We start from the raw sequence: 25,266 nt of genomic DNA on the forward strand, positions 1-25,266 counted from the left end.
AGATAGTGTTCTTGACTTTCAGTCCTTACACACCTGAGTTCTGCTGAATGCTGGCTGCGGTGGGAAGACTGCTACAGTCAGCATCAGAAGCTAGGGCTTGAATGGTGAGTTCAGGAATAGTTTTGTTGTTTTATTCATTTATTTGCTTCCTCATTATAGGGGATTTTTCATCTACTTATAGCTAAATTCTGAAGAGAGAGAGAGAGAGAGAGAGAGAGAGAGAGAGAGAGAGAGAGAGAAAGAGAGATAGATTTGGGTGACCTGGAATTAACGCAGTGAATTGTACATTTTGACAGCTGAAGGGATGAAGGAGTCTTGCTATCTCTGGGATTTAACTGGGCTAATCCTTCTCCTAGCATAACTTTTGAAGATCTGCCCTTTAAGGTAACAGTACACACAGAAAGAAACAGCATCAGAAAATAAGGGAGGAATGCAAGTAAATTTATGGTTTGAAATAAAGAGAAGAGTGTCTCCAAGTATTATAACCAGGCAGCAACGGGATGTTTGGGATAGACCTAAGCCCTGGAAATAAGATCAGTGCAGGCTTGGATAGAGGCTCCCTGGCATCCCTACACATCTCCACATGAGTTGCAGTTACAAATATATGTTTGTAACAAAGAAAGTCAGAGTAGAGATAAAAGAGGGAGAAGAAGAGAGAAGCAAGAGGAGAAGGAGGAGGAAGGAGAGGAGGAGAAAGAGGCAGCATGATAAATACATATGGCTAAATCAGAAAGTTAAAAACAAAGGAAATACTTGCTTTACATGCAAATAAACCATCACTTGCAAATTTCCTTGTATGCTCTTTAGCAGAAGTGTTCCAGAATTGCTAGGTCTCCCCTTAATAGTGAAAGCTTTTTTTTGTAATCTCCAAGTAAAATTCAGTTGGGGCTCTAATAATAATTATTGAAGTTAAAATATATTTAAGTACTCTAATTGAAAGTCATTTATTCACCCAGAGGCCAGCTATAACACTGGTGGGCAGAATATTTGATTTCCCTCCCAGCCCATTCTGCCTCATAATACTGCTGATGAAGCGAGGTGTCTCACAGCCAAGAGTGATTCTGTTTCCACGGTAACGTTAAGTCTTGGCTGCATTTCTTCAGTGGTGAAGGACAACTGCTCAGGCTAATATATGTGTGCTGGAGGGACGGTTATGAGTGGAGAAAGGAGTGAACTACGACCAGGGAAGGTAATTTCACTCTGGCTGCCTGACACAACGGCACCGGAATCCTATGGGATAAAACTACTATCTTCTTTAAAAATTCTACAACCTAAGACTTTTTTTTTTTTTTTTGCAACGACATCGCCCCCAAAGCAACTATCTTGCAAAGGAGAGAAACACACAAATAAGCATAAACAAATAAGACCCAACCCAAAATCAACTCTGTTTTAAATTTTTTAGTCATTGCCTTTAAAAGCAAGTTTCCACACACAGTCTGTGCCCTGGTGTAATTGTTCCTGATAGGCACTTGCCTCTCACAGATTGACGTAAATGCATTGAGATTCTTCTAATTTAATGTCCTTGGTGATCTGTCTCTTCTCTTCTCTTACAAGCCCAGGCCTACCCATGAGATGGGTCATACTATGTGGTGTGGAATCCATACGGTTCTATAGTTCCTCTGTCAGTGTGCAAACTCGGGGGAAAGCCATGATATTCAAGGAAGCAACTTACCCTAGGTTTTGTGTGCAAAGGTGACTCAAAAAGGAAAGGACGTGTTTCTTTTTAGTTCATCTTTATTTAACAGTGGTTTTACTGGATGACTGTTTTGCATTGCGCCCTACCATTGCTACTGCAGACAAATGTAACGCACCAACATTTCGTCCCAGCAGCTTATATAAGCCAGTGGGGGTGAGAGGGAAGAGTAAGTTTCCCTTTGCTGCACCGCATGACCATGCAATGCTAGAGCTGTGCAGTACAGAGAGGGGGCATATTCAGCCCAGGGAGCTATAAAAGCAAGGAGATCATGAGAGGGGTAAAGTACAGAGAAAACCTTTGACTGCCTAGGATGGAAGAGATTGAAATGTGGGGTTCTGTATTGTCTTCCCCTCCCCCACCTAGTTGCATTCCATTTTTCCCCTAAAGCAATAGAAAGTTTGGTTGCTCCAAGTACTTCTGGTATAAGAAGATGTGCTTATTTCTCTGTGATGCAAAAACTGAGGGAAATGCAAAGCTGCCACCAGCTTGAGCAGACAGACCCCCCTTCTTACGCCACAAGCATTTTGTTTTTGTTTGATCTTTTCTCCCAGGTAAGCTCAACTCTAACCAATACACTGTATTTCTTTTCTTATTTTGAAGGAAATATTTTAAGAGAAGTACTGATTCATAACATTTTGTTTTAAAACTGTATGAAATGAGATACTGATACGAAAAGCTTAAATCAGACAATGAATTGTATATGACCAAAAATAATTTAGAAGTTCAGCTCCAAGGTCAGGAGATGATGTTTTAAAAGAACTTCAGTTAAAAATTAAAGGTCTCACCCCATCCCTGGAAGCAAAGCTACAGGCAATTAATTGGCTGCTGTGTGAGAGAGAAGCAATCTTCTACAGGGACAAGCTCCCTGATAGCTTTGGACTATATTTTAAAAGTTGAGCTGCAATAGCTGTAATGAAGTACATTTCTCAACACATTTTTGGTAAAAGTATCTTTACATATATGTAAAAAGTGTTTTTTTTTTAGTCACTGAATTGCCATGAAAATATTTTTAGAGAAAAAAATTAAAGGTCTGAGTTATATCTCAAAAATTTTCTGTTTTTGTTTGTCAAGCCTGAATATTTAGAATACAGAGAACAGACCAGGAAGGCTCCCAGAGTAAGGACAGATGTAGTCACTGTCTGAAAAGGAGATTGGAGGTCTGAGTGTGACAGGTATCACTTTCCTGGGTGACAAAGCTCAGACTTGGCATTCCCAACAGAGACAGCCTTGCCTGCAGCATGCAGAAGATCCAAGGTGTGCTTCCTGTAGCCTGGTTATCCTCCTTTGGTTGGAAGCCAAGATGCTTGGACTAAATAAGGCAGGTGAGCCAGCAAGTGTGAGTCATTCACATGCTTGCTGTGTTTCCCTAGAGTTCGTCTGTTCTCTGAAACTGGAGAGTGGAGGAGGAACCATGAGAGGGAGCTGGAAGAGGAAACAGCAGTTAAGGAAGCTACAGTCCTTGCCTTTAGCCCAACCTTGCCTGGAGACTGCTCAGGGTATCTAGGAGTTCTGGTCAGACTATAGAGTTCAAATACAGGTGGCAAGTAAGATGTGCTCCCATGGGGTTAAAATAGATTTATCCTTGAGTATCTGTTTTATTACAATATTTGAAGAAAAACACTGTTTTCAGGAGAGCAAGCTGGGAAACTTTACATGAATTCTTAAAGTAACACTTTAGTGGTTTGTTTGCTTGCTTGTTTGTTTGTTTTCTTACCTGGAGCTGTTTTATTTTTTATTTTATTTTATTTCTTTTAGTTTTATTGGCTATTTTATTTATTTACATTTCAAATTTTATCCCCTTTCCCAGTTAAACCCCCTATCCCCTCCTCTGTCCCTCTGCTTCTATGAGGGTGCTCCCCTGACCATCCACACCCCCCCCACCCTACCTCAGTGCCCTAGCATTCCTCTACACTGGGGGATAGAGCCTCCACAGGACCAAGGATCTCCCCTCCCACTGATGCCAGATTAGGCCATCCTCTGCTACAAATGCAGCTGGAGCCATGGGTCCCTCCATGTGTACTCTTTTCTTGCCTGGAGCTATGGCTTCAGGTTATTTCCTAGAGATCATGATAAGTCTCTTCGGGTTTCAAAAGTATTTTAGTAAAAGCTTTTCAAATGCAACAGCATAAGAGATGTTCAGAAATGTATCCATTTGGCTTATGATTCTGAAGCTACGGTGGAGAAGGAACCTCATTTGCAGGTGAGTGACTTTAGGAGTCAGAGATAGGTGTGGAATTGGGACCAGTGATGGACAGTAGACCATGAAGAGGAAAACAAGAAGAAAGGAGATGGGAGGGGTGTCCTACCTGTGGCATCACCACTTCCAAAGCTGTGGAAAACTGGCATGTGTGGTAGGACTGGCCTCTCAAAGAAGAGCCTTTCAGCAATTGAGGTGGTTATCTTCCCAGGATTCCCAACCATGGGAGACAGCCTAGCAGCTGGGCAGGACAAACTGGGGTGCATTCTTGGGACATGCAGACAGAACATGGAATGCAACTTTGCCCTGGGTTCCTTTCTGCTTGTATCCAGCCGGAGTTTCTAGTATAGGGTGGGCAAATCATTTTTGTCTCAACAATGGGGTGCATGCTGGTTAAGTATTAGTCCTGCTCTGACGTTCAAGCACCTGGCTATTGATTCTGGTGGTAACTCGGGATCCGGACTTGAAACCTGCTTGCTTTCTGCAGACTTGAATGCAGGGAGGAGCATCCTCACTGTTGCAGTAAGTCAGTATCCTGTCTCTACTCAAGGTTCATAACACAGAGGATGCCACATTTTCCCACAGCTCTCTTTAGTAAACATCTCTTTTGAGACTACCTGCTACTGTTCTGTGATACTTACCTGTTACACTAACAATAACACTGGCCCAAACTGCAGGCTGACTTGGTAACAACTTAACTTTTTTTCCCCCTGTCCTTTTATTGTTTTCTTTTATTAGATATTTTCTTTACATTTCAAGTGTTATCCCCTTTCCAGCTCTCCCTTCTGGAAACCCCCTATCCCACCCCCTCTCCCTGCCTCTATGTGGGTGCTCACCCACTCACCCACCCACTTCTGCCTTCCAGGCATCGAATCCCCACAGGACCAAGGGCCACTCCTCCCACTAATGTCCAAAAAGGCCATCCTCTGCCGCATATGCAGCTGGAGCCATGGGTCCCTCCATGTATATTCTTTAGTTGGTGGTCCAGTCCCCGGGAGCTCTGGGGTTTCTGGCTTGTTGACGCTGTTGCTTCTCTCATGGGTCTGCAACTCCCCTCAGCTCCTTCAGTCCCTTCTCCAACTCCTCCATCAGGGATCCCGTGCTCAGTCCAATGGTTGGCTGTGAGCATCTGCCTCTGAATTTGTCCGTCTCTGGTAGATCTCTGTATTTCATGTATGCAGTGCTTGTTGAATACAGTGCTTTCAGTCCTTGGGGAGGTAACAGCTACACAGTAGACAAAAACTCTTCTAAGGGAGCTTACATGCTGAGGGAGTAGGGAGTATGCCTTAGATCCTGTATCCTTCAACTGTGGAGGGCTTGCCATTTCCACCGGAAATACAAACAAATGAATGCAGCACCCATTGCCAGTTGTGAACCTGTTCTTCTGAGTTCTTCTTCCAGATTTACAGAACTCGGATTGACCATACACCCGACTGAAAATATAGGTCTGGCAGTTCTCAAATGTCTAGCAGCTGTGAGCGGCAAAGTCCACCTTAAGAAGCACATCCGCATGTGTTTTGTGAAATGAAACCATGGGGAAAGCAAAAACCAAAAAAAAACCCCAAAAAACCAAAAAACCAAAAACCAAAACCAAAAAACAAACGAGAGAGAGAGAGAGAGAGAGAGAGAGAGAGAGAGAGAGAGAGAGAGAGAGAGAGAGAGAGAGAGAAAGCACTCCCCCCCTGAAGGGGAAATTGTTCACAAGGAAGTAGTTTTTCTACTTCTTACTGGAAGTGGTGCCTGAATGGGAACAGCTATCATGGGGCCGCAATTTCAAAGCTACAAGCTGGAGGGTTTGTAGAAAAAAAAGCTACAAAGAGCTACATAGATCCTGGATTAAAACAATGGGGAATTTTTTTGTTTTGGAAGAAAAATGAGGCCATTTTAGCTCAGTGTATCATTTAGTTTTCAACTCAGGACAGGGAAATTAGATCGTCATCCATCCAAGCGATCTTCTCACAGCTTGAGCTGTAGTGATGTAGCCACAGTAAAGTCCCAATCTGTCACCTCCAAAGGCTGTACTATGCCCTGACCTTTGTGTACCTTTCAGTCTTGCCCCACACTGCTCATCAGCTTCCCAGAGGACGGATGTGCTGAGGGATGCTCAAATGCTGACGATGCCAGGATTCAGGACAAAGTGTCTGTGTGTGCTGACTTCTTACAAGTTTTCTCAAATCTGCCTGCAACCTTTCAGCATCCCTGTTACAGCTTAGCGATCACTCTGCTTGGCCACCAGCACAGCATCCTGCATTTAATCTTCGCAGAGACACGAATCCTAGGACATTTGTTTTACCAATCCAACTTAGTTTATTATCATTACAGGAAATAAGTCCTAGCATCTTCCATACCTATCCTGACCTCCCTTATGAGACTGGGGGCCCAACTCTAACACTTCAACCTAGCAACCTCTTATTCACAAGTCTTATTTTTTTGTGTGTGTGGACTTTTGAATCCTTGACCATGAAACCCCTATATTTTCATCATTTTTTTCCTCTGGAACTGACAGCTTTCCTGTCACTCCTTATGAGAAAAATTATATGATTTTTCAACTCTTCATCTGGATCTCTCCCAATACGGCTATAGATACTCCAGTAAGCTGCTGCCTGGATATGAATACATATACATATATGATGTATAGGCACGTGTGTACATGTATGTGTATGTATGTATGTATACACACATATCCCTCCTCTCTCTCTCTCTCTCTCTCTCTCTCTCTCTCTCTCTCTTTCTCTCTCTCTCTCGTTTCCCCACATCATCTTTGCATCAAGAAGGAAGGACCTATTAATTGGCATCATTATAATTACAAAAGCAGACATTATTCTACATTCTTGGGGCTTAGCCCAGTTACTGTCCTAGTGTCATTACCATATTGGAGTATGAGTTAGAGTCGATATGGGTCTAGGCTACTGGGCAGTGTGAAAGCTGGGAGCCATGGCTCATTGAGAGCAGATTGGGAAACTAGCTTCTGAAATTACCAAAGACTCTGCCAAACATAGAAGTGGCACATGATAGGGTAAACCTCCCCTTCTTAAAGTAAAATATATCCTCGTGTCTATAAATTATAAAGACACCTAGATACCAAGAGGAACAGAGAAACTACGCAATCCAAATCTTATTTGTTTCTAAAATATGAGTAAAACTTCTAAAAAGGATTTTCATTATACTCACCTGTTAAATAAAGGAAACCAAACTTTATACGCTGATGTGTACAATTAGCCTGACTAAATAATAGCAATTTAGTCTTACCATGTATTAAGAATAAGCCCTGCATCTTCTTTAAGCTTTATTTTATTGAATCTTCATAAAACTCATATGAGGTAAATACCACTGCCTTCACTTTCCTGATGTGAAGTTGAACTTCAATGAGGTTTCATAACTTGCCTGAGATCTAGCAGTAGGAAAGACAGATCCAATTCAAGCTGATATTAAGGCACGTTATTACACCCTTAAATTCTATATCATCTTTTATTTTCCTTGTGCTTGCTTACTATTTTCAAAATTGTCATAGAATACATTTAATCTAAATACAAATAAGAACCAAAGCTCATATATTTCTCTCTAGAGATTTTAAAACACCTTCCATACCTAGATTTAGTCTAGATTTTAAAGTTCACTTTCTGTTTTGGCACTGGGATGCAGAACACTCCTTCAGAGCTCTCAGATCTGCAAGCATATGCATGCGTCTATTTATAAACTTGAATGTCATCCAAACACCAAGGTTTGTTGAATAAATTTCTCCTCCTTTTATCGAGGCATCTAGTGACTCTGACACCGCGGCTGTGACTCATAAGCTCTTACTTATGCTGCCTGAAGACACGGAGATGGGACACCTGCGCTTTCCCCTTGTGATAACATGAATTTGCAAACATCTCACCCAATCAGCTTATCTTATGAAATTTAGGTGGTAAAAGATTTAGGGATAGGAACGGCCCTAGAACTCTTCATTGGTGTGTACACTGTGGCAGAGGGTTGTAGATGCTCCTGGCACCACATCTAAGGCGCACTGGAATGCTAAGAAACTTCACAAACATTTCCCATACTGTCCTAACATGGGGCCTTTAACCCTTTTCTCATCAAGACTGTTTGTTTGGTTGGTTGGTTTGGTTTTTTGGTTGTTATTGTCATTTTGTTTTGTTTTGTTTTGTTTTGTTTTTTAAGACAGAGTTTCTCTTTGGGTAGTGCTGGCTGTTCTGAAAGTCACCCTGTAGACCAGGCTGGCCTCAAACTCACAGAGATACATCTGCCTCTGCCTTTAAAAGCATGCACCACCATTGCCTGGCTATCAGGGCCGTCTTTTGTGTGTAGTTGCTATTATCCTGAATCAGCCAAGTCAAGTCCAAACTCCACATTCCAAATCAAGTTTTCCTTAGCTAAATTGAATTTTTTCCCCTCCGTGATTTTGTAGGAGTTAACTATTTAGGCAAAAACATCTTCCCCAAATCTAAAAGACCAAGAGCAAGTGTTTGCTCACCCACCTTGAGTTGATGGTTGGGCAGGGTTGCACAAAGATGGCTTGTCTCTCTGTGGTCAGTTGGGTCAGCAGTGTCTGGTCAGTTGACTGAGGAGGGCTGCACTCACCAGTCTAAGGTCATTTCTATGTTTCTCAGAATGGCTGGGTGCTTTGGGCTGCTCTCTTGACGACCATAGTGTAACACTCGTCATGCAGTTACGAAACAGCACTTTGTCTCCATGTTTTAGAGCCACCAGACCAACTCAGAACCAATGGTGATGCCATGAAAACAAAGCTCCCACTGACACTTGTTGAATTATAGCCTTTGCTGTTTTAGTTTTCTGAAACATGCCTTGTAATCTTTCTAGTTATAATTTATGACTAGTGACCTTGAAAACTTAAGCACCTTTAACAGAGTGTTCTCTTATGTTAATATAGCAAATAACTACATTATACCCATGGAAGGAGTTACAGAGACGGAGTTTGGAGCTGAGATGAAAGGATGGACCATGTAGAGACTGCCATAGCCAGGGATCCACCCCATAATCAGCATCCAAACGCTGACACCATTGCATACACTAGCAAGATTTTATTGAAAGGACGCAGATGTAGCTGTCTCTTGTGAGACTATGCCGGGGCCCAGCAAACACAGAAGTGGATGCTCACAGTCAGCTAATGGATGGATCATAGGGCTCCCAATGGAGGAGCTAGAGAAAGTAGCCAAGGAGCTAAAGGGATCTGCAACCCTATAGGTGGAACAACATTATGAGCTAACCAGTACCCCGGAGCTCTTGACTCTAGCTGCATATATATCAAAAGATGGCCTAGTCGGCCATCACTGGAAAGAGAGGCCCATTGGACTTGCAAACTTTATATGCCCCAGTACAGGGGAATACCAGGGCCAAAAAGGGGGAGTGGGTGGGCAGGGGAGTGGGGGTGGGTGGATATGGGGGACTTTTGGTATAGCATTGGAAATGTAAATGAGTTAAATACCTAATAAAAAATGGAAAAAAAAATAACTACATTATAACTGTCAGTAAAAGGAAGCCAACCTGTTTCTACATAAGGGAGTGTCCCTTACTTATATAATTTTTTTTGGTATGTTGGATGCTTTCTTCTGATTGGATGTGTCTATGCACTTTGAAGGCAAAATGCCACAGATATATATGACACTCTATATTCGCCACAATGCATGTGGTTTGTGATGTGAGGCTGATATTCCCAGCTATTCTTGACCTTGACCAATTGGTCAAAGTAGGTTTCTTATTGTAAGGTTTACCATGTTTCCTTTCGATGTCTGAAATTGCTTGTGGAGAAACTTTGAGAAGTGGAAATCTGTGCTCTCTAAATTTTACCCAGATATAACACATTTATTGGTGGATTTTTATATGAAACCATTATTATAATGGTTGCCTATTAGTAGATTTTTCTATTTTCCTCTACTCTGTCTTTATCAATTGCAATCTACTGGAGAGTTGTTCTTATTCCCATTTATCTATATTGATAGATATATTGATTTTTGCTGCTATTCATTTTTGTTGTGTCAGTTATAATTCAATACTAGTTTTATGCATCCAGTCATTCGCTTATTCACTCATTTATTTAGTGTGTTCAGTTTGTTTGTTTGTGTGTATGTATATGAATGTGTGTGTGTGTGTGTGTGTGTATGTATGTGTGTGTGTGTGCATGTTTACAAGTGTATATACAGATGTGTGAGTTTGTCCATGTGCGTGGAGAGGTCAGAGGAGAAGGATTCTGAGCATCTTGCCTTGCTCTCTGCCTTACTCCTTTGAGACAGCCTTTTATTGAGCCTGGTCCTTGCCATTTTCTGCCAGATTGGCAGCCAGCTAGCCTCCTGATTGCCAGTTTTTGCTGCCCAGCACCCAGCACTACTGTGCACTGCCTTGCACAGCTTTTTACATGGGCACTTGTGATTCCCACTCTGTTTCTCACTCTTGTGCCTGTCCAGCAAGTGCTCTTACCCACAGAGCCGTCTCAGATCGGACGTGTCAAATTTGTGAGCCATATTTTTATTTGGGAACATAATCTGTAAATGCAGAAACATCCAATAGCTCAGAAGATTCTGATAACTGGAAGATGTTAAAAAGTCTAATTACACTTACCAGCATTAAAAGGTGTATAGATAGAGTGATAGAGTTGAAACACTATCAAATTTTCTGTCCTTTTGTCTTTGTTTGGATTATTTCTTCCTTTTTACAAGTAAAAAAAACTTACCAAATTATTTCTGTTCATAATTTTAATATTTTCCAAAATGTGACATTGTAAAATCAAGTAAAAAATATAATTTTTTTCATGTTGAAGAAAAGCATCAAACCAAGCATAGTGGTTACTGACTGTGATCCCAGCAACCAGGAGATGAGGCAGGGGGATTGTAATGATTTCCAGGCCAGCCTGGGCTAGACAGAGTGAGACACAATCTTATAAAAATGAAATAAAACAACACAAATTAGAATTGCTCCAGCAAAAGCGTCTTCCCGCAAGCCAAATGTAAGAAAGTTCAATTACAAAATTAAAAAAATATTTTATACGACTTGAGCTACTATTAATCTTTAATTTCATAATAGGTTTTAGTAAGGATAAATTCCCATGTCTTCTTGTTTATAATCTATTTTCCATAATTGCCACCTACAGAAAAAAAAATCTGAAGTTAATTCTTTTCTTTTTTTTCAGAGCTGAGGGCCAAACCCAAGGCCTTGCCTAGTAAGTGCTTGCTCTATCACTGAGCTAGACTCCCAGCCCTTGAAGTTAATTCTTCTAAAGGCACTGCAGTGCCACTTCACAGACCTCTTCGGAACGCAGCCCACTGCCCACCTTTGCATTTCTAACTCCTTGACTTGTTGACTAAATCAAAGAACTTGTTGACTGCCCTGCAGATGATGATTTGATTGTTTAACAGCAATTTATCTTCAAATATCTCCTGTCACATGCGTGCTATTTTTATGTATGGAGAAGTCTGCATAAATTTTGTCTAGTTCTTATCAGAATGAAATATCAGCTTCACAATCTTCACACTATAATCAATTTCTTTTCTATATATTTCATCTTAGTAAAAAACAAACATTGTTTTGCTGTGAGATGTTGCTTTACCTGCGTGTATTCATACTGTACCTTGCATTCACAATGTCATATTTTTGATGATTTATTTTATTTTCAATTATCTGTGTATGCCCATGAGTGTAGGTGCCCACAGAGGCCAGAAGAGTGTGTTGGGGTCCCTGAAGCTGTGGAGGTGGTTGTGAGCCACTGAACACGACTAGAACTTAAGTCATCTGCAAAAAGCAGTCTGTGCTCTTGACCACTAAGCCATCCCTTCAGCCCCTACAATATTGAACTTTTAAGTCTTGGTGACAGTAACATCTACAATGAGATCAGATAATCAATTTTTGAATAATAAATTTCCCCCAAATTGGCTCCTGATTCTGCAATTTTGATTTAAAAAATTGAACCATTATTAAAATAAGCTGGCATTTAATTTGCTTTAACAACAGATATACCCATCATTGAACTGTAAAGCCTCAATTATTGGTGTCACCTCATTAATAGCCACTGTCTCATGTTTTATAGATTCATGGAGGGTTGGAAATAAGGTTAAGTGAAATTAATGGAGCCCAACTGTTATCTGGTGTACGTGAGCAATCTTGCTGTTGGGGGTAGCGCATAAGCACACTTGAGGCAGCTTTGTGTGTCTGTGTCCAATCACCAGCCTCGAGTAATCTTTTGAAAACAATGACTAATGTTTTCTTATAGTAATGTTGCTGCTTCTTCAGCAGATGTCTGTCTCCTGGTTGCTTTGTGGTCAATGAGGGCAATTTTAAGGTCCCTGTAATATATGGAGTAAATTTACTGTGTTGTTTCAGACACACCTTTGTTTTAAGGGGTGATTTTATTGCGTGTTTCCAAAGGTCAGAGATGCTCTTTCTATCTCACTATGCCCAGTGCATCTTCCTTTTTTTTTTTCTTTTTTAAAAAATTTAGCTTTGAATAGACCTGTTTTGTTCTTTCTTTTTCATTTTTATTGGTTATTTTATTTATTTACATTTCAAATGTTATCTCCCTTCCCAGTTTCCCTTCCAGAATCCCCTCCTCCCTTTCTCCTGCCTCTATGAGGGTGCTCCCCCACCTGCTCACCCACTCCTGCCTCAGCACCCTAGTGTTCCCCATCCTGGGTCATCAAGCTTCCACAGGACCAAGGGGCTCCCCTCCCTTGATGCCAGATAAGGCAGTCCTCTGCTACATAAACAGCTGGAGCCATGAGTACCCCCGTGTACTCTTTGGTTGTTGGTTTAGTCCCTGGGAGCTTTGGGGGGGGGGTCTGGCTGGCTGATATTGTTGTTCTTCCTATGAGGTTACAACCCCCTTTAGCGCCTACAGTTTTTGCTCTAACTTCTCCATTGGGGTCCCCATACTCAGTCCAATGTTTGGCTGTGTACATCCGCATCTGTATTGGTCAGGTGCTGGCAGAGCTGAAGCATGCTGTTTATAACTACGCATGGGATGGGTGGAGCAATGGGTAGTGATCCCTACTAAAGTGAAAACCTGTACAGTGACAGTTTATTGCACGTGATGAATCAGAAGAAAAGATGGAATTTAAACCCAACTGAATCCTTTCTTTCACCTGTCCGTATGATTAGCTTGCTGTCTAAATTTTGGACCTGCATGGATGCTAAGTAAGAAAAGTTTTATCCTTTTCTATAGCTCTAATGTCCACTCAAAAAGAGGACTGGATAAAGATAGAAAGTGTGCGTGTGCATGTGTATGTTTGTGTGTGTGCTTGTGTTTGTGTGTGTGCTTGTGTTTGTGTGTGTGTGTGTGTGTGAACGCACGTGCATGTGTATGTTTGTGTGTGTGTGTGTGTGTGCACATGCTCACACTCATAAGCATGCCCATGCTTTAAAGAGACATTCCACAGAGATTAAGAGCAGTAGTCACTGGCAGGAGAGACAGTGGGCTTGGAGGAATATGGAAACAATCCTTCCATCCTTGTCCTGTAGGTCCTCAGCTGTTCTAATATTTTTATAGTATGTAATATATGTAAAATTGCAAAATGATTGTTTTAAAATAATTATTTGGCTACACAGCACTATGTGCAGGTACAAAATCCTTTTTCAAGAATTTATTTGCAATGCTGCAGACATGAAGAGAACAGAACTTAGGCTGAATACTTTTCATGTGATATTCTCTGTGGTCACTTTATAAAACCTTGTCATAGTAAAAATAATATATGTATACACACATACGGCTATTAAGAGTGAAGTGGAAAACATTGAAAATATAGTTGTATAAGTTCTTTGGATATCACATAGTTCTCATGTAAAATATTTTTAAAATATTTAAAATCAGTCAATTCACAGATTTAAGATAAAAAAAATCCATTGTGACTAAACTCAGGATAGCTATTAAAATAGTTAATTGTTTAAGGACCAAGGAAGTACTAGCCATAAAATCAAATGAAAGACCATCTGGAAAGCAGAGAGAATGAAAATTACAAAGCAAATTCTGTGTGCTCAGTGCTACTGAGGGACCTCAGCACACGGCTATAAACCCATTTGGAGATAAATGGAGAGTCTGTATGATTACAATGAGCCTTAAGATGGATTCAGCATTTATACATCTCCTGGGAAGCTTTGTGAGTCAGAAACATAAAACCAAAGTCCCAGGGGGTTATTAAAATACTATTTCCTGTTGCATTATAGAACTCAAGAAGAGAATAAACATACCGATTACTTGCATGGCCGGTTCCACGTCTGTTGTGGCCTCTTCCAGCAAGGACAGTAGCTTGGCTGATATTTGATGCACAGATTCAATGTTGCTAAACAAGCCCTCCACGTCCAGCCTGTCAATCTGAAGAAGCAGAGACACTGAGCTGAGCGACAGCTGACGGGAAGAGAACTACTATGTGCTCGGTGCTTCTTCCTGCTCAACAGCAAGGATTTAACCTGCCTCACCCTGCTCTGTGAAGATGCTCACCTAGGGTTTCTGAATGTAAACATATAGCTTAAACGTGTACATTTTCATCATGCAAATAGTGATGGTGTGTTATAGCTCTGTATTAAACAACAACAAAAACGTTTGACTCGTGCGTGTAGCTGTATTTCTTGATACAAACCGGAATGGGACGATCTAGACCTACTAGTGTTATTACTAACTGCCCTCTATGCAAGCATGTACTACTGAATTGGGCTGGAGAGATGGCTCAGTGGTTAAGAGCACTTGCTGCTCTTCCAGAAGCCCTAAGTTCAAGTCCAAGCACCCACATCAGACTGCTCATAACTTCCTGTAACTCCAGCTTCAGGGGAACTGACACCTTCTTCTGTCCTCTGTGGGTACCTGAATACCTGTGTCATAACATACACATTACAGAAAAAAAAATTAACAATAGAACATCGTACTGCTTTTGCAGTAGAAATCAGACCATATCTTCTTTTCGAATAATTATTTCAAAGCTGTTTTAAACAACAGATGTTCTAAAAGTAATAACAAGGAAATCTGCTGGGCAGTTTCTTATTCTCTTTCTTTAATATAAATATACTAATTAAGGATTTGTCATATGTTATAATTTCATGCCTATTCTCAAAAAACTGTGATTTTTATACTTTATTATACATTCCTCATAAAATATTATATGTTCATCTTTCACCAAAGATTTCCTGATTACCTTCTATGTCCTCAGAAATTCAACAGAAGAGAAATCATATCATAGAGACTGATTGATAGACAGAAGGGTAGGCAGCTCTGTTCAACAATGTGCGTGTTCTGAGACATGAACTCTGATTTGGTCTTAAAAATATTTTACCTTTTATAATCAAAGTATGTTTATTCTGGATACAGCTACATTGATGTAAGATCAGCTGAGATTAGTATACAAAAAGAACAAGAATCGGCGCCATTTGTCTATCTTTTTTGTGTGTGTGCTGTAAGTGATGGATGGGTAGACAGGTGATCAGTAAACTTGTCTTGGAGGAGTTCCAACAGTAATGAGCAGAGTTGTTGAAAGAGGTTAGCAGAATCGAGAGAGAGAGAGAGAGAGAGAGAGAGAGAGAGACAGACAGACAGACAGACAGACCAAGTTCAGCATGGTGGGAGCTAGTTACAATGGACATAGGCAAGAGAGAGACCTGGGGCCCAGAAGATGGCTCAGTGGGTAAAGTGCTTGATCTGAAAGCACAAAGACTTATACTTGCATCAGTCGTCTTAAATAGCAAGGTGTGGTGAGGTATGCTTGCGATTCTAGCACCAACGTGGCAAAGACAGGGGAATCTCTGGGCTCACTGACCAGCCAGTGTAACCTGATAGGATCCACAAGGTTCAGATTGTACTACTGCGGTGGTTTTCAGCCTTCCTAATGCTGCAACCCTTTAATAGTTTCTCATGTTGTGCTGACCCCAACCATGAAATTATTATCATTGCTACCTCATAAATGCTATTTTGCTACTGTTATGAATTTTAACATAAATATATGTATTTTTCCACTGGTCTTACGTGACCCCTGTGAAATGGTCATTTGATCCCCAAAAGGGGTCTTGACCAACTGGTTAAGAACAGCTGTAATATAGAGTTTGTCTCAAAAAAGAAGTAAAGAGCTATCAAGGAAGACACCTACATCCCACCTCCTACCTCTGACTTCTATTCACACCTGTACTATATGCATAACACACATACAAACACATGCACATACACACACAGAGAATTGGAGAAGAAGGGAGACAAATGGAGAAAGAGAGGATGGAGGGAGAGAGACAGAGGGCTGATGGGATTCTTCAGGTGAAGGATGGAGATTTTGTCATCAAAGTCTATTAGAGCAGAGTTTATTAGTGCTGCTTTGTTCTGGAGCTCAGTCGGTCTATTTCTCATATTGTATATGTGTGTTATTTTGGTAAGTATATTCTCTCACTGAAGTTGGAAGAATGGCTTCACACCACACCTTTGTCAAATGACCATGACTGTGCCGGTTATTTCTTATGCTACACAGCTATACTTTATATATTTTTTTCAACCAGCCCTGGGAAATTCCTCAGTCTATGTCATGGGCACTGTCCTCAAAACACCTATAATGGAGGCTTAGGCCCGGAGTTAAGTCCACGTGCTAGAAGCAGGTCATTGTGCCCCCTCCCGTTTAACCAATTTTGGCCTTTTAACTTACCAAATTTTGCCTAAGGTTTTCTATCAGTCAAATTGGGAACAACTAATAATTTTCTTAAAAATAAATCCTAAAGATCAACCCCAGAATCATTTGTCATCAAATTCATATAATCACTTATTTTGATCTAAAATTAGAAACCCTTTTTCTAACTACCTTTGTTGTTGTTGTTGGTTGTTGTTGTTTGAGTCATGATCTCTCTATATACAGCCCTGGCTATCCTGGAACTCCTTGGTTATCCTGGAACTCCTATGTAGACCAGGCTGCCCTTTAACTCACAGAGATCTGTTTGCCTCTGCCAAGTGCCAGGATGCTGGCGTCACCCAACTACTTATTTGTGTTTATTACAACTGAGGATGTAGTTCAGCAGCAAGGTGCTTATATCAGTGTGTGTGAAGCCCTGAATTTGGTTCCTAGCACTGAGAAAAATATTGCAGAAATTATCAGCATGACCACACCAATTACTAATCTATACTGGCTTTTAGGGTCTTTAGCCCAGAGTCTCCTAGAATATACCTTCATTAAGCATTCACTTAAGAGGAAAAGATTTCTGTGGCTCTTTTGCATCGCCTCTAAGAATGTTTGGGGTTTCTGTTTCCTATAGTAAGAAGTATATTTAATATAATATAAAATATGTGGAAGAGCATAACAGCTATTGGCTCTTTTGTTAGCTAACATATATATCATTATTTAATAATTATTATCAACTGGTCAAAATTATATTGACCTATTATACTAGTTATCTTAAAGATTTACCTACTATGTCAGGTAGAAATAACATGTGACTTATTTTAAATGTACTGGTTGCTATTTATTTGAAAGATATCTTTGGGGGTATGACATTTTAATTTCCTCATTTTCCTGTTTATAGGGTAGTGTTTAGATGTGATTCATACACTGCCTGTATTATTTTATTGTGCTGTGCAATCTTGACTTTGTCAGTTTGAAGTGCTTTAATTCCTTTCTTTTATTTGCCTCTCCATCTTCCCTGTAAAGTATGACCCATCTTGAGGACATACAGAGTAAAGCAAGGTGCCATGCATGAAGTCATACATGGAAATTAAGATAGACCCAGCACCGGGACTTTGTGGTTCTCCATCTTCATGAAGGTCAGCAAATGGCACTCTCAAGTATGTCGCTATTTCTGAACTCCTTCAGTTTCTGCTGACTTTCCCCCAAGTTGTCACTTCTACTTTTACCTGCCAAGGTCACTATCCTGTATATCTAATTTAGATAATAAAATCCGTTAGCAAGAATCGAATACTACATTCTATCTATAATCTTAGCTCAGTGCAACAAATTCTGAACAACAGAAACTCAGTTTTTAATTCCATTTCTTCCTGAAGGACAGAAAGGATTAAAACATCAATTGGCCCGGTTTCAATCCTATCACCATGGGCCCTTGGGGATTCTGTGAATCATAAAATGAATTCACATCCAGGCACGGTTGTGCCAAGGAACAAACAAACATCTGGTCCAAATCGGCTTTTAAAAGTGATAGATGGTTTTATGATTACTGTTATAAATTCATGGAAACATCCACATATATTTATTAATCATTTACTCAAAACAGGCAATGCTTTAAGAGCTTAAAATCAAATTTCACTTTAAATGGATTAAAATTTACTTTTGAAAAAAGTTTAAGCAAACACTATTTTAAGAAAAATCAATAAGTAGTAATTCAGAGCTACAAAACATAGAAATTAAAGGTCACTGTTTACAGTGACAATTTAATGTGTTGTTTTTGCAGAAGTGTTTATTGTGGGACACATATCAAATAGAATGTTCCCATGAAATCCAAATCATTACTAGGTCACAAGCCAGGTAGTGTGAAAACTCTATTTGCTATTTAAAAAAAAATTTATTAGATATTTTCTTTATTTACATTTCAAATGTCATCCCCTTTCCTGGTCTCCATCCGAAGGTCCCCTTCCCTTATCCCCTTCCCTGCTCACCAACCCACCCACTCCTGCTTCCTGGCTCTTGCATTCCTCTACACTGGGGCATAGGACCGTCATAGGACAAAGGGCCTCTACTCCCATTGATGACCGACTAGGTCATAAAATAACATAAGACCTCTGCTGCATATAATCTACAGATTCAATGAAATCCCCATCAAAATTCCAGCTCAATTCCTCACAGAGTTAGAAAGAACAATTTCCAAATTCATCTGGAATAACAAAAAAACCTGGGATAGCAAAAATTATACTCAACAATAAAAGAACTTCTGGGGGAATCACTATCTCTGACCTCCAGTTGTACTACAGAGCAATTGTGATAAAAGCTGCTTGGTATTGGTACAGCAACAGACAGGTAGATTAATGGAATAGAATTGAAGACCCAGAAATTAACCCACACACCTATGACCACTTGATCTTTGACAAAGGAGCTAAAACCATCCAGTGGAAAAAAAAGACAGCATTTTCAACAAATGGTGCTGGTTCAACTGGCAGTCACCATGTAGAAGAATTTGAATTGACCCATTCATATCTCCTTGAAGAATCTCAAGTCCAAGTGGATCAAAGACCTCCACATAAAACCAACTTATAGAGGAGAAAGTGGGGAAAAGCCTCAAAGATATGGGCACAGGAGAAAATTTCCTGAACAAAACAGCAATGGCTTGTGCTGTAAGATCAAGAATCAACAAATGGGACCTCATAAAGTTGCAAGGCTTCTGTAAGGCAAAGGACACTGTTGATAAGACAAAAGTCCACCAATAGATTGGAAAAGGATCTTTACCAATCCCAAATCCTATAGAGGGCTCATATCCAATATGTACAAGGAACTCAAGAAGTTAAACTCCAGAGAACCAAATAACCCTTTTTAAAAATGGGGTACAGAGCTAAACAAAGAACTTTCAACTGAGGAATACCAAATGTCTGAGAAGCACCTAAAAATATGTTCAGCATCCTTAATCATCAGGGAAATGCAAATCTAAACAACCCTTAGATTTTACCTCACACCAGTCAGAATGGCTAAGACCAAAACCTCAGGTGACAGCAGATGTTGGCAAGGTTGTGGAGAAAGAGGAACACTCCTCCATTGCTGGTGGAATTGTAAGCTTGTACAACCACTCTGGAAATCAATTTGGTGGTTCCTCAGATTAGACATAGTACTACCCGGGGACCCAGCAATACCACTCCTGAGCATATACCTAGAAGATGTTCCAATATATAATAAGGACACATGCTCCACTATGTTCAAAGCAGCCTTATTTAAAATAGCCAGAAGCTGGAAAGAACCCAGATGTCCCTCGACAGAGGAATGGATACACAAAATATGGTACATTTTCACAATGGAGTACTAGTCAGCTATTAAAAACAATGAATTTATGAAATTCTTAGGCAAATGGATGGACCTGGAGGATATCATCTTAAATGATATCACCCAATCACAAAAGAACACACATGGTATGCACTCACTGATAAGTGGATAGTAGCCCAGAAGCTTAGAATACCCAACATACAATTCACAAACCACATGAAATCTATTTGCTATTTTTGTTTGTTTGTTTGTTTAAGGGTACTTTGGTTACCCATGGTATCTTATATTTTCATAAAAATTTTGACATTGTTTATTCTACTTTTGAGAAAAATATCTCTGGAGTTTTGATAAATATTGCTTTGTGCTGCATAGACATTTTAAGGACATTTTTCTATCTCAGGAATATTTACTGTCTTTCAATAGAAAGACAAATAGATAAATATATCTCTGCCATATTTAGATTCTTATTAATATTTTAGAGTTTTCAGTGATTTTTAAATATTCCATAACATTTTAATAAGCCAACCAGTGTAGTGCCGACATAAATCTAGACGTATCACCCAAGAAGCAAAACATGAAGCCCATAAACAGATCTCACATTTATGGGCAATTGATTTCAAGCAGCAGTGGAAGAGAGGTAATCTCCTCATTAATGTGCTAAGAAAACTAACTAATCACTCTGCAAAAATCAACTTAAAATAGATCAAGGGCTCAAAAGTAGAACTTTAGTTAAAAATGGACAAAAGAGTAGACACTTCTCCAGAGGAAAAAACTAATATCCAAAAGGTGTTTGTAAAAATGCTCAACCCAGTGATAAATCAGTTCATATCTGTTAAGACAGTCGTAGGGTAAGGGGATAAAGGTACAAGTATTGATGAAGATGTAGAGGGAAGGAAGCCCCATCCACTGGTGGTAGGAATGCACATTAATTTATCCAATATAGAGAAGGGGGAGCAGCGGCAGGGAGGTCATATGATCCAGGACTTACTTCTAGATTATAGCCAAAAGAACTGAAATCCGATTGCCAAACAGATACAATGCCATGTTCCCTGTATCATTCACAATAATCAAGAAATACGCATCCAATAGACATTTCTATCCAGTGGATAAATGGATAAATTTGCCTGCTGTTATACTACTCATCCTTTAAGACATTATGAAATCTGTCATTTGTGACAATGTGGATGAACTTTGTATTATGATAATTGAAATGAATCTGTTGAAGCACAAAAGCCACATGGTTTAGCTAGAAAGTATAACAACGTCAAATTTGCAGAATACAGAGTAAAATTATTCCAGTGGTTGGGGCTGGTTAACTTTTGAAAGTTTCTTGTCAAAGTCATAAAGTTTTACATAGAAGGAACAAGTTGAAGTGATCCACTGATTATCATATATATTATGATATATACCTGAAAACTGCTGAGAGAGTACATTTTCAGTGTTCTTATTGAATACACAGATAAACTGTTGAAGTAATATAGCCATTTCACAATGTAAGCATATATAAAGATAGCATGTTTCTAGCCATAAATATAGGTATTGTCTTGGTTTTCAATTAAAAAGTAAAAAAAATTTAAAACATTAAATTTGTACCTCTCTGTGTATGATAAATGTCTAAATATAAAGTTCTCAGTAGATGAAAATAGATTTATGAAATTGTATTAACTCAAAGACTATAGTAACCAATAAAGAATTACTTTGTACCACACAGGAACCTGGCAATTCTTTCCTTAATTTTTCTTCTTTTTTATCATGGTTCAAACTTTTGCATTTACTTAAAAATGCTTTGTCCTCATAGACATGGTGCCCATTGAAATGTTTGCAGCCTCTCTGCCCTTTCTTTTGTATTTGAGAGAAGTGAGAAGAACCCTAGATCCTTCACTCTATCTGGTCCTGCTGGAATTCTCTGGTCACCCTCCTCTTTTTGCTGTGGTAGGGATGTCACCTAGCTGACCAATCAATCAGGTTATCATTAGATGTATGTGCTATAATCTGGACATTTACAATTCCCCCCTTCCCAATTCATATGTTCAAATCTTACTTACAAAGTAAATAGACTAGGAAATGAAGTCTATGGTGTGATGAATGAGTAATGTCATCCAGAGACTCAGGGATTGGAAAGCTTGGTCTCCTATTGGTCGTGCTGTTGGAGGAGGCCTGGGACCCTTAGAAGGCAGAGCTCTGCTGGAGGAAATTTATTACTAGGGGCAGCTGTTTTTGGGTACTTAGAACCTCACCTCATATCTAGTTTTCTCTGCTGTCTGTTTGTGGGTTGAAGATGTAACATCTTAGCTTCCTACTCTGGCATGCCTCCCCTGCTATTATGGATTCTCCCTCTGGAACCATAAGATAAATTCATTCTTCATAAATCATTTTCAATCATGATATTTTAGTTAGTTTTTGAAATTTCAACATGATAAACTATGGCATAAGAATGCATTTTTTGTTTTTCTTTTTGTTTTATTTTTTGTTGAGAATTTTTATGCTATATATTGATAGCTTTCCCCTCTCCTGACTCCTCCCAGAGCCTCCCACACTTCTATATTCACCAAACTCCATGGTCATGGTGTTTTATCATAGCAATGAAAAGTGACTGTACCAGGCCTTGTGGCATTGCTCAGTCACTGGGGTGGTGCTCCCATGGATGGTATTAACTTTGTAAAAAGAGACCCCAGAGAAGCTCCTTATTTTATCTTACTTTATTTTATTTTGTCATGTAGAGTTATAGATACAAGGCAGGTGTCTAGGAAAGGTTCAACCATCACCAGAGGTTGAATCTACTGGAACATCAATTCTGGACTTACAAACTTGTAGACTGTGAAAAATACTGTTCTCTTATTTAAGCCATGGTTTATGGTATCTTACTAACATAAACGGGTAATATGGAACTGTGAAGTTGAAACATCTAGTTTCTTTGGAAAGTCAGTTATGTCAAATGATGTTTTACTGGGCACACAGGTGAAAGGGTGTTTTGCTGAAGCAGACATGTGAAAGAATGTTTTCACGGAGCAGACACAGGTTAAAGGATGCTTTGCTACAGCAAATACGTGAAAAGATCCGTGATGAAGGAGTATAAATACGACCCCACAGGTAGTAGGAGACGAGCACTGAGCATTGGTTTGGTTTTTCTCCACCTCACTGTTCTTCACTAGCAACATGCTTGTATTGTTCACCTTACATAGTTTTGTTGAGCTCAGCTCATGGTAACACTGCCATTGAGAGAAACTCACCCAAGAACTGCTCATGAGATTCCTGTGGTGGTGTGACACTCTTGCAGCCTCTCCTCAGGTGAGACAAATGGTTCCTTTAGGATTGAACTACAGCTGTTGCTTTGTGCCTGCTGCCTGCCTGCTGAGAGGACTGGACTGAAGCTGCTGGTTCGCATGTGGTGTCCAGCTTCTGATTCACGTTTTGTGTGTGGAATGGGACTGAACTGCTGGCAAAGATCAGGTTTGCCCTCAAAGAACAGGTCTACATCCCCCATACCCTAAAAATTTTTCTCTTTTCACTACCTCTGCTGAGTGGTGGTCAAAAGGAGAGGTTGAACCTTGCTAAAAGTAGGTTGCAAAAAATGTATGCCTACATGTCTGTTTTCTGTTTGTTTTGTTCTTTTGTTGTTGTTTTGTTTCCCCCAGTTATCTTTGTGTAGAACATTGCTGTGAAAGAGGCTATATACAGAGGAAAGCTACACCTGACAAGATCATGTTAGCCCATGGATCTATCCTTGCCAAAGGAAGACATCCTTCGCATATAAACCAACTGGATGGGTTTACTTAATCTAGTTTGGATTTTTTTTTAAATCACATAAACAAATACTACTAATATAATTTTAATTCCCAGCCCAAACTATGTCCTCTAAGGAAGATTGGGTACTTAGTTGTTAGACTTTTTTTTTCTCACATACCTTTAGTCTTTCAAAAATTATTTTAATTGTATAACTTATAGAATGATGAAATAATTTAATACATGCATATAGTGTGGATAGGTTAAATTGGGTTTAAAACTTAAAATGAAATTCTGATTAACAGGTAAGGACCTTCTCACACTTTGGAACACAATATGACACTGCACACATTCATGGGATATGTATGAATCAAACCAGGGAATTATACTGCCATCTCCTTATTCCTTGTGTTTGGCGAGTTCAGGCTACTCTCTTATGGGTACTTATAAAATACATAATATATATTACTGTGAACTCAGCTCCCTTCCCACTGCTGTTCCTCTGGAACTAGAATGAACTAGTTCTGATTGCTTATGGCTACCCATTGTCCTATAAACCTTGCCTGAGCAAGAACATGCAGAATTGGTTCTTCTGTGTCTGACTTATTTCTCTCAACATTACTTCCCCACTCCTGTACACTTTCCTGAAAAATAAGAGAATGACATTCTGATTTTTATGGCTGGATAAAGCCTCTGGGTATGTATAAACTACCATTTCCTAGTTGGGGTGGTTTAAGTGGGAATGTCCCATATAGATTTATATGTTTGAGCCAGAATATACTCCTCTATGTTTCTTCTTATCACATCTTTGGTCATAGCAATGCGGAAAGTTAACTTATACACTGTTGGTCTGTGAAGGCTGATTATAAATCATTGCATGAAGAAGAGCAATGGAAGTAGCCATGCAAATGTTGCTGAGATCATGTTCTTTGAATATATGCCCAGAAGAAAGATTATGGATCATGTGATAGCTGTAGCTTAGTTTCTTGAGGAACACATCGTTGTCCCTACGGTGCCTGCTATAGCTCGCACTGATACCAACAGCGTGTGGGACTCCCCTTTTTACCCCCACTTGACTTTGATTTTATTTTCCATAATAGCCTTCTAACTGGGGTGAGTTCATGTCTCATTATATTTTCTTACTTAAATTTCTGTCCTTGTTGATGAGATTGGGTATTTTTCATAAAATTGTTGGCTAACTGAATTTCTTTTGAGAAATAGTTATCCATGCCTTACCCAATTTTAATTGAATTATATTTTTATTGTTGAGTTTTTAAAGTTCCTCACATACTCTGCATCTCAGCTTTTTGTCAGATTGGTATGTTATGGAGATATTCCATGTTTTGTAGGTTTGTCTTAACTCCCTTGGTTGTTTCCTTTGCTTGTCTGTGAGTTTGATTGTAGCATTCTCTACAGATACATATTTATTATATTTATACATAAGACACTACATATTATATTTATATTGAAGCTCATTGCATATATTATAAATGTTATAGGTTATAATTATTACTTTTTTGCCTTTCTGTCAAAATGGATTTCTCTTAATGTATTTGCCTTTCTTGGTTATTCTAATGCCCCACTGTGTCTAATATAGTGCTGTGTGTGCATACAATTATTTAATAAAAATTTGGTCTTTTAAATTAAGTTGAATTTCTACAATTGAAATTTACTTTTAAATACAGTTCATAAGTGTCCATTCATATTCTTTTATCATCCCACTGGTCTCTGAGTAACAAAAAGGCAAATATCAAAAGTAGTTAAGAAAAAATATC

At 39.4% G+C, this 25,266-nt stretch overlaps 1 protein-coding gene and 1 long non-coding RNA gene across 3 annotated transcripts in view; one reads left to right on the top strand and one right to left on the bottom strand.

Annotated features, from left to right (window-relative positions):
• The window catches only part of Arhgef38 (Rho guanine nucleotide exchange factor (GEF) 38), a 122,672-nt gene that overhangs the window by 50,009 nt on the left and 47,397 nt on the right, over positions 1-25,266 (bottom strand). For both annotated transcript variants that reach the window (NM_001368752.1, NM_029953.1), the window contains exon 3: positions 14,085-14,208. In NM_001368752.1, the coding sequence (NP_001355681.1) occupies positions 14,085-14,208 (124 nt within the window). The remainder of the gene's footprint in view (positions 1-14,084; positions 14,209-25,266) is intronic.
• Positions 1,132-14,437, top strand: Gm52616. Its single transcript, XR_003954558.1, has 2 exons — positions 1,132-1,189; positions 14,061-14,437. It is a non-coding gene; the product is annotated as a predicted gene, 52616 (long non-coding RNA).

This window comes from Mus musculus, chromosome 3 (genome assembly GCF_000001635.26).
Source record: "Mus musculus strain C57BL/6J chromosome 3, GRCm38.p6 C57BL/6J".
Lineage (NCBI taxonomy): Eukaryota > Metazoa > Chordata > Mammalia > Rodentia > Muridae > Mus > Mus musculus.